The sequence below is a fragment of the Physeter macrocephalus genome, chromosome 21, assembly GCF_002837175.3.
Source record: "Physeter macrocephalus isolate SW-GA chromosome 21, ASM283717v5, whole genome shotgun sequence".
NCBI lineage: Eukaryota > Metazoa > Chordata > Mammalia > Artiodactyla > Physeteridae > Physeter > Physeter macrocephalus.
The window spans coordinates 76,426,922-76,441,570 of record NC_041234.1 but is presented as its reverse complement, the minus strand read 5'-3'; the positions used below and the strand labels follow the sequence as shown (position 1 = coordinate 76,441,570).

At 46.2% G+C, this 14,649-nt stretch overlaps 1 protein-coding gene across 3 annotated transcripts in view; it reads left to right on the top strand.

The window, feature by feature from the left end:
* Positions 1 to 458: 458 nt before the first annotated feature.
* Positions 459 to 14,649, top strand: part of PCDH19 (protocadherin 19) — a 104,069-nt gene continuing 89,878 nt past the window's right edge. For 2 of the 3 annotated variants that reach the window (XM_007109679.3, XM_007109678.3), the window contains exons 1-2: positions 459 to 2,605; positions 6,199 to 6,526. In XM_007109679.3, the coding sequence (XP_007109741.1) occupies positions 459 to 2,605; positions 6,199 to 6,526 (2,475 nt within the window). Of the gene's footprint in view, positions 2,606 to 5,371; positions 5,513 to 6,198; positions 6,527 to 14,649 lie in introns of all 3 variants that reach the window. The other variant, XM_007109677.3, reaches the window with a different exon arrangement.

Here is a 14,649-nt window from a genome sequence, read left to right as displayed (position 1 = left end):
GCCGGGCGGTGCCTGAGAGGCTGTACCCTCACTGCACTCCCCGCCTTCGCCTCAAGCGCGGTCAGGACTCAGCAGCGCGTCAACCCGGCCGCTCAGACGGCGTCCGACCCGCAGCCCTGCGCCGCTGCGGCCAGTCGAGCCCGGCTAACTTTGAAGGGGGAAAACTGAGTAGCCGGGCTGGAGGGAGGGGGCTCGGGGCCGCGCGGCGCTCCCTCGGCCCCCCGGATCCCCCGGGCCCCCCGCGAGCCCCCGCCCGGTCCGCCGCAACCTCAGCATTGGAGCCGGCGCGGGTGTCCCCCCCGCGCCGCCGGGCCGCCCTGGGCGGGACTCCTCCCGCGGCCTCCGGGGCCCCGGGGCGCGCGCAACAGGCGGCCCGAGTCGGCGGGAAGCTGGAGCGCCGGCGGCGTCGGCCTCGGAGGGGTGTGGAGAGGCGAGGCCAGGCAGAGCCCCGCGCAGCCATGGAGTCGCTCCTGCTGCCGGTGCTGCTGCTGTTGGCTGTACTGTGGACACAGGCGGCCGCCCTCATTAACCTCAAGTACTCGGTAGAAGAGGAGCAGCGCGCCGGGACGGTGATCGCCAACGTGGCAAAGGACGCCCGCGAGGCGGGCTTCGCACTGGACCCACGGCAGGCCTCTGCCTTTCGTGTGGTGTCCAACTCCGCTCCGCACCTGGTGGACATCAACCCCAGCTCGGGCCTGTTGGTCACCAAGCAGAAGATCGACCGTGACATGTTGTGCCGCCAGAGCCCCAAATGCATCATCTCGCTCGAGGTCATGTCCAGCTCAATGGAGATCTGCGTGATTAAGGTGGAGATCAAGGACCTGAATGACAACGCGCCCAGCTTCCCGGCGGCACAGATTGAGCTGGAGATCTCAGAGGCGGCCAGCCCCGGGACGCGCATCCCGCTGGACAGCGCCTATGACCCGGACTCGGGCAGCTTCGGCGTGCAGACGTACGAGCTCACGCCTAACGAGCTATTTGGCCTGGAGATCAAGACGCGCGGCGACGGCTCACGCTTTGCGGAACTCGTGGTGGAGAAGAGTCTGGACCGGGAGACGCAGTCGCACTACAGCTTTCGCATCACTGCGCTCGACGGCGGCGACCCGCCGCACCTGGGCACTGTTGGCCTCAGCATCAAGGTGACCGACTCCAATGACAACAACCCTGTGTTTGGCGAGTCCACCTATTCAGTGACCGTGCCAGAGAACTCACCTCCCAACACGCCTGTCATCCGTCTCAACGCCAGTGACCCAGACGAAGGCACCAATGGCCAGGTGGTCTACTCCTTCTATGGCTACGTCAACGACCGCACTCGAGAACTCTTCCAGATCGACCCGCACAGCGGCCTGGTCACGGTCACTGGTGCCCTAGACTATGAAGAGGGCCATGTGTACGAACTGGATGTGCAGGCCAAGGACCTGGGGCCCAACTCCATCCCGGCACACTGCAAGGTCACCGTCAGCGTTCTGGACACCAATGACAACCCGCCCGTCATCAACCTGCTGTCGGTCAACAGCGAGCTGGTGGAGGTGAGCGAGAGCGCCCCCCCGGGCTACGTGATTGCACTGGTGCGGGTGTCTGATCGAGACTCCGGCCTCAATGGGCGCGTGCAGTGCCGTTTGCTGGGCAACGTGCCCTTTCGGCTGCAGGAGTATGAAAGCTTCTCCACTATCCTGGTGGACGGACGGCTGGACCGCGAGCAGCACGACCAGTACAATCTCACGATCCAGGCGCGCGACGGCGGCGTGCCCATGCTGCAGAGTTCCAAGTCCTTTACCGTGCGCATCACCGACGAGAACGACAACCACCCGCACTTCTCCAAGCCCTACTACCAGGTCATTGTGCAGGAGAACAACACTCCCGGTGCCTATCTGCTCTCTGTGTCGGCCCGAGACCCCGACCTGGGTCTCAATGGCAGTGTTTCCTACCAGATTGTGCCGTCGCAGGTGCGGGACATGCCTGTCTTCACCTATGTCTCCATCAACCCCAACTCGGGTGACATCTATGCACTGCGATCCTTCAACCACGAGCAGACCAAGGCATTTGAATTCAAGGTGCTGGCCAAGGACGGCGGCCTGCCCTCGCTGCAGAGCAACGCCACTGTTCGGGTCATCATCCTCGACGTCAATGACAATACCCCAGTCATCACTGCCCCACCCCTGATCAACGGCACCGCTGAAGTCTACATACCCCGCAACTCGGGCATAGGCTACCTGGTGACCGTTGTCAAAGCAGACGACTACGATGAGGGCGAAAATGGCCGGGTCACCTATGACATGACAGAGGGCGACCGCGGCTTCTTTGAAATAGACCAGGTCAATGGCGAGGTCAGAACCACTCGAACCTTCAGCGAGAGCGCCAAAGCTTCCTACGAGCTTATTGTGGTGGCCCACGACCATGGCAAGACGTCTCTCTCCGCCTCTGCGCTCGTCCTAATCTACCTATCCCCTGCTCTCGACGCCCAAGAGTCGATGGGCTCGGTGAACTTGTCCTTGATTTTCATTATCGCCCTGGGCTCCATTGCTGGCATCCTCTTTGTCACTATGATCTTTGTGGCGATCAAGTGCAAGAGAGACAACAAAGAAATCCGGACCTACAACTGCAGGTAGAGCCAACTTTTCTTTCTTTCCTTCTTTGTCTTGGGTGAATAATGTGTATCTGTGTCTCTGTGTGAAAATCCCAGTGCTTTTGTTTCCTATTTAAATGCATGCACCCTACTTACAGCGCTTCTTTTTGGAGGGAGGGGGGAGTTTATGTCAGCCCAAATTGATCAATTCTTTTGAACTGACAGTTTTCTGGAAGACAATCATTTACTGTTCGAATGGATTCTGCCACATAATGATGATGAGCAGAAAAGCAATTATCATTTTAAAATTTGCACAGCTGTCTCCGTGGAGTTATGGCAGAAAAAAATTAATATGAGAGAGAGAGAAAGACTGATTGATTTTTTAGCAGAACCTTGAAGTACCACAACTTGATTTGGGGGCTCTAGTGTTTTGGGGACAGGTACTGAAAGGAAAGGGAGTACTGGCAGCTGCCCTGTCCTGTTGTAGAGAGAAACTCTGAAGAAAACCTGTGAGTGGGAGTCTAAGGTAGGAAACAGAGTTGGGGGAAGAGAGAACAGGAGTGTGTGGGGAAGCAGGTGATTAGAGTTTTTTAGTGTGTTCTTGGCTTATTTTGTATCCAGTCCCCAAACATCTGGCTATGTGAAGTGAAATTCTACCAGTCATCTATATGTTTTCAAATATCTGGTTATTGGGTAGAGACCAAACATCCCAATGAGGAACAGGACTTTTGCATCCAGATGTTTCACTAAAAGTAGCAATCTTCTGGAGTTGATGGTTCTTTCCTCTAATGTGGAACTCTGCTGTGGCCCTAAGAGCTGGTCCTTACCAGTGGATGTCACTATGGGCTATGGTGTTACAGTTTCCCTTGAAATGTGTGCAGAATATGTGTGTGGTATGCCTGAGAGAGAGGGAGGTGGGGGAAGGAGGGAGGGAGGGAGGGAGATAGAGAGAGAGAGAGAGGGAGGGAGGGGGAATAGAAATGTGGAAACTGGAATGACACGTAGTAATTAAAAAAAAATATTTCCTGATAAGCACTTTGGAGGGTCTTGCTGAAGCCCTTCCTTACAATATCCAATTTAGGATAATACATGTAATTTTTTTTCAGCAGTGTCTCATTGAAACGGTTGAAAAAAAAAAGTTGTTTCTTTAGTTTGCTGAACATGAATGATGCTGCTATTTCCAACCAAGGTGTGTGTGTGCTTTCAACACACCTACACATCCAGTGTGTCTTTTGTGCCATCTGTGCTTGCATGTTAATCAGTCAAAATATGTTCCTGTAGGTCCGATTTGTATTTGACATCAACTGAAATGCACACTTCTGTGAATCAGAGCCCCCTGAATATGTAACAGCCATGCAATTATTGTTTCCCTTTTACTATTCTCTGCGTTACACAAGTTAGTAGACAAATGCTAACCACACATGAATATCAATCAGGTGCCATAAAAGAGCAGCTGCAATGCCTCATAAATGCTTTAATCCTGTTGCTAGTGAAATGGCCATGACTTTTCTTTCCTTCAGCTCCGAGTCATTTCAGATGGGAGAAATGGAAATTAATATTACTCTTACCTTTGAAACCTGTGACTGCCAGTGGCAATTTTTATAGGAGAAAAATGAGGGGTCTATAAAATTTTATTTATATGGAGATAATGATAGAGGGGACTCTTTTAAGCCATTTCCTCAGCCTAAAGTAAATGCATAAGACCCTTTCCTTGACGAAAAGAAATCAGGTTGAAATAAAGATATTGAAGGCTTTGCCACCTCTTGGTGATGTATGACTCAAAGTGAGAGCTCTTTCTGAGAGCTTAACAGGGAGATCATTAAACAGGGAGGAGAGCATTTGAAATGAAAACAAAAAAAAAACAAAAAAAGTGAATCTCAGCGCTCTTCAACTTCACTCATATGTGTATTTTGTAAAGAGCTCTGTTTCCTGCTCTGGTTTGGGATTAATGAAGTACAGTTTAATTAAATAATTGCTCGATACAGAAAGGGCTGTGCAATTAATGCCTCAGCTGAATAATTGGACGGGGCATTGCCAAACTTACCCATCGTGGGTAAACAAAATGATGAGAACTTCCCATTGATTCTAAACGATTAGAAAAGAAAATCAACCCCAGTCCTGTGGTCTTTGGGATTTTATCTGCTCCCAAGCCCCAATAGCATCAGATTGCCCTCACTGCAGGTCTGCCTGAGCACAGAGCGAAAGGGTGAGGGGAACGCAACTGCTCAGCTCTAGGAAGATCCCTGGGACAGAGCAAGAATGTGCCTCTGGAGATATGCAATCTCCTGGTCTGCTCACTTTTTAGAAACCTAAAGTTTAAGAGCTTGTCTTTCTGTGTATTAAGCAGAGGTTTCTTGTTCTCAGCCTCTGCAGAGCCTCTTCCTGAAATGCATTCATTTATGATACTTGCGAGATGATCTGCACTTGCTGTTTGAATTGGGCTCCCTTTCTGTATTCAGACAATTAGCTTTGTCGAGGGAGAATACAGGCACAGTCTTTCCCTTGTAAAGATCAACCTGTGTTATTTATTAACCCAATTGTTTTGCTGATTATTGCTGAGAAATGGAATTTCCAGACAATAAGCTGAATCATTATGTGCAAAGTAATAAATGACTTTGAGAATCTGGCTACATTTAAATGTATTTCTTTTGACAAGTCTCTTAATGCTTGGTGTCTTTGGTGCACGTTGCTGGGTCTGTGTCATTGTTAATTAAATTGAGCTCTTTATGTTCCAGCACAGCTGCTTGTAGGTACACCTGAATGGAGAAGGATGCTGAATGCACTAACCTTTAAATTCCTTTGCAGTAATTGTTTAACCATCACTTGTCTCCTTGGCTGTTTTAAAAAAGGGCAAAACAGCAAGTGTCTGCATTGCATCTTGGTTTCTCCCATTAGCGAGGAGCAAGACAAAAAGGCTGAGGAGAAAGTGAGCCTAAGGGGAAAGAGGTAAAAAGTCTTTTCCCCTCGTTCAAATGTGTTTGGCTATCAGATTTCTTGAGGAGAGGTGGGGGGTGGAGTGGGGAGTAGAAGGGAGCAGGGCTAGGGCCGGGGAAGGAGGGTGTGGAGGAGAGGAGCTGAGGCTTTGTCAAAGGACAGGGTCCGATTTGCTCCAGTTCAAGACTGATCAGTTCAATCACCAAGGAACCTGATTGAGGGTGTTCGTCACATGGCAATTGCTTGGAGGAACTGGAAAGGGGATTATTTTTTATTTCTTTCTATCTCCGCTTCTGTTTAAATTAGGACTAGCTTCTTATTTCACCCAGGAGTTCCTTTGGCTTCCAAAAAAGCTCCAGATTTGAGCATTTTCATGCTTTCTCTCCCATTGGCTCAACTTTCCCCGTCCCCACACCCTTGTTAAATGGCCACTCACAATGAGAAATTCCAAATCTAAAGTATAGAAACTTTGGGGGGGGGGATGTAGTGGGAGGTTACTATGTTTAATATAAAAACTTTACAGCCCTCAGCTTGTTTTCACATGTAGAAAGCACAGGGAGAAACCTGATGATGTAATGCACCAGAATAAGAAGCTGGAGCGGAGATGGGGTGCAACCCTCTGGGGTGCTTAATGTTTACTAATCGATGCATGGTTTGGGAGGGCGTTAGCGATACATGCTGCCTTTTCTGTCACATAGAATCGCTGAGTACTCCTATGGGCATCAAAAGAAATCAAGCAAGAAGAAAAAAATCAATAAGAATGACATCCGCCTGGTACCCCGGGATGTGGAGGAGACAGACAAGATGAACGTTGTCAGTTGCTCCTCCCTGACCTCGTCCCTCAACTATTTCGACTACCACCAGCAGACCCTTCCTCTGGGCTGCCGCCGCTCTGAGAGCACTTTCTTGAATGTGGAAAACCAGAATACCCGCAATACCAGCGCCAACCACATCTACCATCACTCTTTCAACAGCCAGGGCCCCCAGCAACCAGACCTGATCATCAACGGTGTGCCTCTGCCCGAGGTGAGTGCAGCTAAGCGGCTCTGTGAGGTCCTCCCAGGCCTCTTTCCCATGCTGCTCGCTGGACCCCATCAGCCTCCATGGTGGCACATTCCCTGGCAGGGGTGGGAGAACTTCTCTGCCTAAGCCCATTTCCGAAGTCAGGGTTTGCTACCAGTGCTTCTTGGGGCAGAGGGTAACCCAACATATTGAGCCTTTGTAGGGGTGGATGTTGGGAGTGAGAGCTCAAGGTCTGAGCCTTTGAAATACCTGTGTGGTATTTTGGCGTAATACGAATTGTACCACCTGTTGCAAATACAGTACGCTTGCCAGCCTGTTGTACCAGTACGACGGTTAAAGTGGCTAAGAATCAACAAGTAGTCTTAAAGATAGATGAGCCCTAGAATGCTCGGGGACCAGTTTCCTAGTGTGAGAGTGATTCAGCCTCCTGTAGCCCCCTTTTGCTTTTTCTTTGGTCATATACGTGCTTTGCTGAGAATATGGATGGGCCGGTTAAAGGGAGACAAACAAAAATATAAAAAAGCCACATTGCTATTTCTTAATAGCTCTTATGGTGACATTTGACAAATGAGGAGGTTGAAACTGTCACTAATAATGAAAATTTCAGGAATTAACTATGAGTTAGCTCTGTTTCTCTTTACTAGGAATGAATGTTTTCAAATGGAAGCACTTTTTTTTTAGACACTACGTGGTCCGGTGTTTGCTGTCTATTGAAATATTTCAGGGTAGTAGGGTAGTAATGTGGATGATGGTAGGTTGGTGGCTGGGTGGAAGGCTATAAATAACAGCTCTTAAGTTAATTTCATTTTTCCTTGAATTGCTTAAGTCCCTCTTTGGTTGGAAATTTAATGCACTGGGAGGCATATGCCCTCTTCCAGGCCACTAATGAAAGGAATATTACATACTTGGAGAGCACTTCACAACCATTGTCTTCTTTGATCCTTACAGTCAGGTGTCTTAATAGGTTGCCCTTCAGTAGATGATGAATGGAGGTCCAGAGATGCTAAGGGACTTGTTCAGACTCACAGGGCAGGGATATCAAGAGAGAGAGAGAGGAAGGACTAGATTGCAGGGCTCTATAACTCTGGCGAGTGCTGTTTCAGTGACACTTCCCTGCCTCAGAAATAATTCAGCCTGACATACCTGGGCTGGGATGCATATAAAATGGCCTGATAGTATTTATATCAATTTCATAGGGCAAAGGGTTTTAGGACCACTTTTATCGACTGCTCCTCCTAGTTCTTGAAAAATATTTCTCATCAGAATTAATGGGGCCAAAAAAGCAGTGCTTTTCATGAGAAACTGATGATTTTCTTCTAGCAACAGAGACACCAATATTGTGAATCTATAAATCTATAAATAAGGATTTATTGAAAATCCAGTATTATGCTAGGTAGGCTCAGTTATAATTATGAATGTCAGTGGATACTACTAGGGACTAGACCATAGACTTTCTGGAGGACTACTCATGGACCACCAAGAGTTCAACAATGGAGAGGGAGAGGTAGTGCTATGTAGTGGAATCAGATAGACCATGATTTTGAATCTGGGGGGCATGTCTTGCAATGGTATCCCTCTGAATCTCTGTTTCCTCATCTACAAAATGGGTACATCTGTCATGCAAGGTTGGTCCAAGTAATAATATGACATTATATAATGTAAGGGGTCTGACACATAGGTACCCCCTGAATCGTAGGTCTCTTCACCAGACAATTGGAGAGTGACTATTGTAATGGCCTGCATACCTGAGTATAACTCCCTAGGTACTTATAACCAAAGAGGAATTTAGGCTGGTTTTGTATAGAAAAGATCTACAAAGTGGTGCGGTTAGCGTATTCATACTGGACTTTTTTTTTTTTTTTCATACTGGACTTTTAAACAATGGAGGTAAAAAATGCCAAGGTTTTGGGTTAGGTGCTGACTGCTTCTGCCTGTGGAGATGGACAAAAGAATTGAATCCTGAGGGCTTGGTGACTATGCAATCAATTCAAAGTAGTAGAGGAACATAAGCCCTGGTGTCTATGGGATGTTTTGAGGGGGCTAGAGATATATGACTATGTCTGCATGGTTTACTTGAGATCTTGGTGTTCTTTCTGAGATTCTCCTGTGGACAAAATGAAACAAAGTATTGCTTCAGTTATTTAGAAAAGCCATTGAAAGTCTGAATTCTGATCCTATCTCTGACCCACAAAGCAAGATATTCTCTTATTTAACAAAGTCATGCAGACCTAGCATCTAGGGCTAGTCAGGGCCAAGACAGCATATATTAGGCACGGTGAGGTTGTGTATTTCTAATATGCAGTCCTGGAGAGTTCAACTGACAAACCCATTCAGAAAGGAGAGAGACCCACTCACAGCAGAGCATGAATCAGGCCATTTAAACCTGCATCTGTCACAAAGTCCTGCATGGGGAAAATGACACTTCTTTTCTTCCCATACCAGAGGCCCTTGAACATGGACTAGGTAGAATACTTAGGTACAGTGAAATCTGTAGAGGAGTAGGGATGATTGATTCATACATTCAACTAATATTTGTTGTGTGTCTATTCTTTGTAAGGTTCTGTTGTAGGCTCTGGTGTTAGAGAAATGAAAAAGATGTCCTCTGATCTCAAAGAATGCACATTCTAATGGGGGAGATAAGCAAATAGGTGATTTGCAGTATGGAGTGATAAATGCTACTATCAGGTACAATGGGATAGTCTCCATTACTAGGATAATAATATCATAATGTATTTCCTACCTTTTCTTTATATTTTTCCTAATTAATTAATTAATCTGTCTAAGAAACCAACAATTATTAAGCAATTATAGCACAGAGTGTTAAGTGATACCATGTGATACATATAAGATTCTGTGGAAATTTCTGTATTAAATCTTACTATGTCATGTACATTTTTCTCTATATTATTTCATTAAACCATTTTTTATTTGTTCATTAACTCAACCCAGGAGCATTTATTGCACACTTAGAACATGCCAGACACTGTATAACTTGCTGAGGATACAAAAATAAAACACTTGATCCTTGACTCCAGGGAGCTTACAGGGAGACAGACAAGTAAACAGGTCATTTCAGTTCAGGAGAACATCTCTTTACTGAGCACATGTTACATTCTTCCTCACCAGACTGGGACCAAAGGTCACTACGCATTAGGTTCCTTTGCTGGGCTACCTTGTGGACAAACTCACTCCCTTCATTAGCTGCAGTGTCGGTTACAGGGCTTACTGGCAATGGCATTACAGAGGAGTGAGAACTGCTTCCCTCACAGCGCTGCATCACACTTTGAAGTTTATCACCATGGCATTAAATCAAATCACTAAACATTGTTTGAGTGTCCACTGTGTGCTCAGCTGTGTGGCAGGTACCATGGGGATCCCAAATAAATATAAGATGTAGCATCTGCCTTCAGAGTTCATAGGCTGGTTGGGGAGCTAAGATCACCCACATGATTTCTCTGTAAGCAACACAAAAGGGTTTCTAACTTTGAGCCACCTTGCAGCCTGCTTAGTACTCTCCTGCTTCTCCTTCCCTGGCAGCGCAGCCATCATTTATATGTAGATTTACTGTTGAGTTCTCAAGTTTGGTGCTGATGTGAGGGTAACTTTTGCATCAGTGTGCAGACCTAGCCACATTTGAACATTGTTGGCTCTAGAAACTGAAGGGAACGTGACTTTAAAGGCAGTTAGGTAGGAAAAGGCAAAGGGAATGGAGCACCGAAACGTTCAATATTAAAAAACTCAAATTAAAAAATGCCTCACCAAAGAGACTGGATGTTTGACCATTTCACCCCTCCTGAAGGCAGGAAGAGGTCCCACCCAAGTCTCTATTACCAGCAGAAGAAATGAGTTGCATTGGAACTCAGCCTTTAGAATTATGGAGACCATCTTGCCTGGAATTCTCTGTCTTCATTTACCTGTCCTCTGATGTTGGTCAGGAGATCAGCTGTGTGGATTTTGTGGTTTTGTACACAAATTTGAGGAGGGAACGTGGAGGATGCTTTTGCTGTTTACAGAAGACTTTTGTAGAATTAGTGATGTCAGGTATCTCTTAAATATTTTAAATTGAAGGTGAGGTTTGCATTCTTTGGCATCCTGGTTTATTTAGTCCATAGACTTAGTGTATATGTAAGTGAATGTGTGTGTGTGCACATGCATATGGGTGTATGGGGTGGGGGGAGAGTGAAGAGAGGGGAAAGGAGGTTGAAAAAATAGATAATGGAGAAGAAAGTAAGTAGTTTTGTCAGTTTGCTAAGATTTTTCTAAACTTAGTCCAGTTTTTTTAGAGACTCCTCAGTATGGCAAATAATTTTTCTTCCAATCTTATGGAATGATGGCATGCCTCCTAGGTGTCTCTGTATGCTACAAAGTATTACTCCTTTGTACATCAGCATTCCTGCATTACCCTTTTTGTCACCCAGGCCATGGTCATTGTTAAAGGAAGAAAATGAAACTCATTTCTTCTGCTGGTAATGGAGACTTGGGTGGGACCTCTTCCTGCCTTCAGGAGGGGTGAAATGGCCAAACATCCAGTCTCTTTGGTGAGATATTTTTTTAATTTGAGTTTTTAAATATTGAATGTTTCAGAGCTGACAATTCTAAGAGAGTGATAGTGGGCAAGAGCTTCCAGAATTCTAGTCATAGGGTGCATAGGGATTTAATTTTGGTTTCAAACTCCATCTTGAGCTCTCTCTTTTTATTTTTCCTTCTTTCACTAGCAAACTGTAACATCTTTGATATAAGACATCCTCAGGGTGTGTGCGTGGTCTGCTATGGTCACTCACAGAGCACTTTCATAAGTAGCAGCGCGGTAGCAGTGGATGAGTTTGCAGGACAAGGATGTATGTGGCAGACCAAATTGAATGCTTCCAATTATCCTACCGAAAGTCTCAGTGCGTGTTATCTTAGTGCAAATAATGAAACTAAAACATCAGTTAGGCTTTGAAGAAAAATAAGAAAGAAATAGCATGCTTTGGTCCCTAAAAAGAGTTTTAAAAGTTAGGGATTTGCAGTGAACTGAGTGAAACTCTGAGCTAAGGAGCTAGAAAAGCAGCCACAAACAAACCTATCAGGTGTCAGATTCAGAAGTCACTAGAAAATTAATAGGTACAATGAGGCTGGTTAGGATAGCAAGGTAATGACACAAATCACCCCCTCCAATTAAAACAAACCAACAAACGCTTCAGCAAGCAATTTTATTGTACTTTCCTTGTTTTGACAGGGTCTTGGAACCATCTGAGTCTTATCCCTAAGGGTCAAAAGTACCCCTCAGGCTGCAGAAGGAAGCAATGGAAAACAGTGCAGCCCACATCTTTTCAAGGCTCACTCCAGTTTTCTTAAAAATCAAAGGCTCCACTTTTACTGAGAGACAGTCTAGGGCCACCCATTGCCTACATTGCATCTTATTGGCCCGTTTCACATCTAGTCTAAGCAGTGCGTTTCCCATGGGGATCCGCTTGCAAGATGTGTTCCAGAATAAACTGTTCCTCTGTCATCTCCATGCAACTGCTGCAGAACTGAGTTAGTTTACATTAGTATTTGCTAATTTATTATTATCATTCCTTATTGGCAGTTAACTGGTTACCTTAGAGATCACCTCTCTCCCCATACACCTTCACTAAAGTTGAGCTCAGCCAGAGAGCTTGCTAATGATCCTGAGATTTCTCTCCCTAGCGGACTGGAGGCAGGACATTTTCCGTAGAGGGTTCTGAGGCTTTGGAATTCCTCTTATCAGAGGACCACTTGTTTTGGATCCCAGTAACCCTACCTGGTTTTTCTCTGTCAGTCAGATTTATAAGGTGGGAGGAGCTGCAGACCTCTCCTCCCCTAACCTTGCCCTAGTTTTGGCTGTGGCTTTGGTATACCATGCCCTGAGGCTGAAGCAGTGGGGTTGGGGGATTGCTTGTTTGGAATTGGAAGACTGAAAGAGAATGAAGTCACCTCCTGGCAAAGCTGGAGTCTTTCAATTATGGTGCTGCAGTGGATCTGAGGTGTCTGCTTGGAGTTTGAGATGTTGACCCCTCTGCATGTGTATCTCAGCTTCTAGGGCTTAGGGGAGGCCAAGCCTGGCTGGATCAAGTGTCTCAGATGTGGGTAAATGAAGCCATTTGTACAAGAGGCCTGTGTATAAGAGGCGGGAGGCTGGCTCTGGAGCAGCCATTTTCCCCCACTGAGAGGAGGCTTGATTTCTTGATGTGTGACTGGCTGGCCTTTAATGTGAGCCTCATTTACTTCGAACGATTGATAGGCTTGAAGTGAAAGTCCCAGAGGATCAGTTGTTTGTAGAGGGAAATGCTCTTCAAGTTACATTTCCTCTTTGGCTGTTGTGTAGTTAGGAGTGGTTTTTGTATGGGCTGCATGGCGAGGGTCACTCTGCTTCCAGTGGGTGTACCCAGGCTGCTAGTGCCTTCCTATGTCCCCCCAGGGAACCAGGAGGAAAGTACTGCAGCCTGAAACTGGAGAACAGCTCTGCCAGCTCTAGGAACTTGGGCTCCCATGAGGAAACCTCATTTGCCATCATTCAGCAGCATTCAGGATTTTGCTTCAGGATACTGGTTAGGACCACACAGCGCCACAGCACTCCTGGAAGAGGTGTCAGAAGGAACCAGTATTTCTACTCTATAATCATGAAAATGGAGTTGCAGAGAAGGCAGATGAGTCGCCCAGGCACACATCATTTGGGGCCAAACTGGGTCCCTTTGGATCGATAGCAGTTCCTCTGTTGCAGTTTCCAAGTGCTTGCTGTCACGTAACAGAAAACTTGATTGGATTCCACAAGAAGACCTGTGGCTATACCTTTGGCCGGTAGTTGTGTTCCTGAAAAGTTGTGCAGCAGGAAAGTGTTTGTTTTGTAAATTAGACCCCATGTTAACCACAGTGGTGGCATTCGTATAGAAACACAGTGGTGGATTCTTTCATAAAGAAAGGAGCCTTTGTGTAATGTGAATAATCAACTCCTTACCGATTTCCTTTGTAAGTCTGGATTTTTCACATATCTTGTTTGCTTAAAGTGCAATTCCTCACATTGGCAAGTTTTACAAAGCCTTTGAAAGGTGGGCCAATTCATTATTCCCTTGACTTCTCACTGTTTAGCCTTCCTGGTTGAATCTCACTTAATTAAAAAATGTAATTATGTAATATCTAAAATACATGGTGTCCAGAGAAGACACATAATATCTTCCAGATTTAACAAATGTTAACATTTCATATTTGCTCCAGATTTTAAAAAATTAAAGGTTACAGCTATCCTCTTCCCATCCTATTCCTCTCCCTCTATCCATTCTTTGTAAGTCTGTAGCTGGAAGAACAGAAACCCATCAGGAATGTTTTTGGTGCGTTTTGTCTTAGCCTCGTGAGCTCGCTTCTGAAAGAGATGGCTCTCATTTTGCAGCCCCAGGTCCTAAAAGCTCCCCAAGTCAGTATGGGTTTCCTGGATTGAGTAGAGCCTGCGAATTACTTTGGAAAATGAAAAGGCTCTCTTAAACTTGCTTTAAATTCAGCCTTTGGTAGTATATAAAGATGTTAAAAAAAATTCAGCCTTTGGGGAGGGAGAAAATTATTTTTTGGAAAGAAAATAAATGAGAGTGAGAGTCAGACAGATTGACAGACAGACAGGAGTCAGGGGCAGCTATCTTGAGTTTTGAGCAGACCATTTGGGATTGAAGCAGGCAAGAAGCTTGGTGTGAAGCCTGCATTCTCCTTGAGCTCAGTGTTCATGGACTAGCACTGGGGCTTCTTCATGTCAGATGCTTAAGCACTGCCTTGATGTGCATAGTCTTCGGATGCTCCATTAAGTCTCTGAATGCCAGGGTGGCCAGTTTTCAGCTTCTCCCACCGGGCCGCATCTGGCCACTGTTCTGTGGCAAGCTGCACTCCCTCACTGCCACCAGCACTGGTCTTGGCAGTCTCTGCTTTCTGGATTATTTTTGCTCGTAAATTTGATTTCCAGAGCATGAAGGGCACTTCATCTCAGATTGTGTAGTTTGCTCTTCTGAACAAAATGGATTCCCTGTGTAAGCTGGTGGGAAGATAAGTTCAATCCAAAGGCCAGACTCTCCCTTTAGGGGAGTGTGTATGTGTGTGTGTGTGTGGGGGGTGTGTGTGTGTGTGTGTGTGTGTGTGAGAGAGAG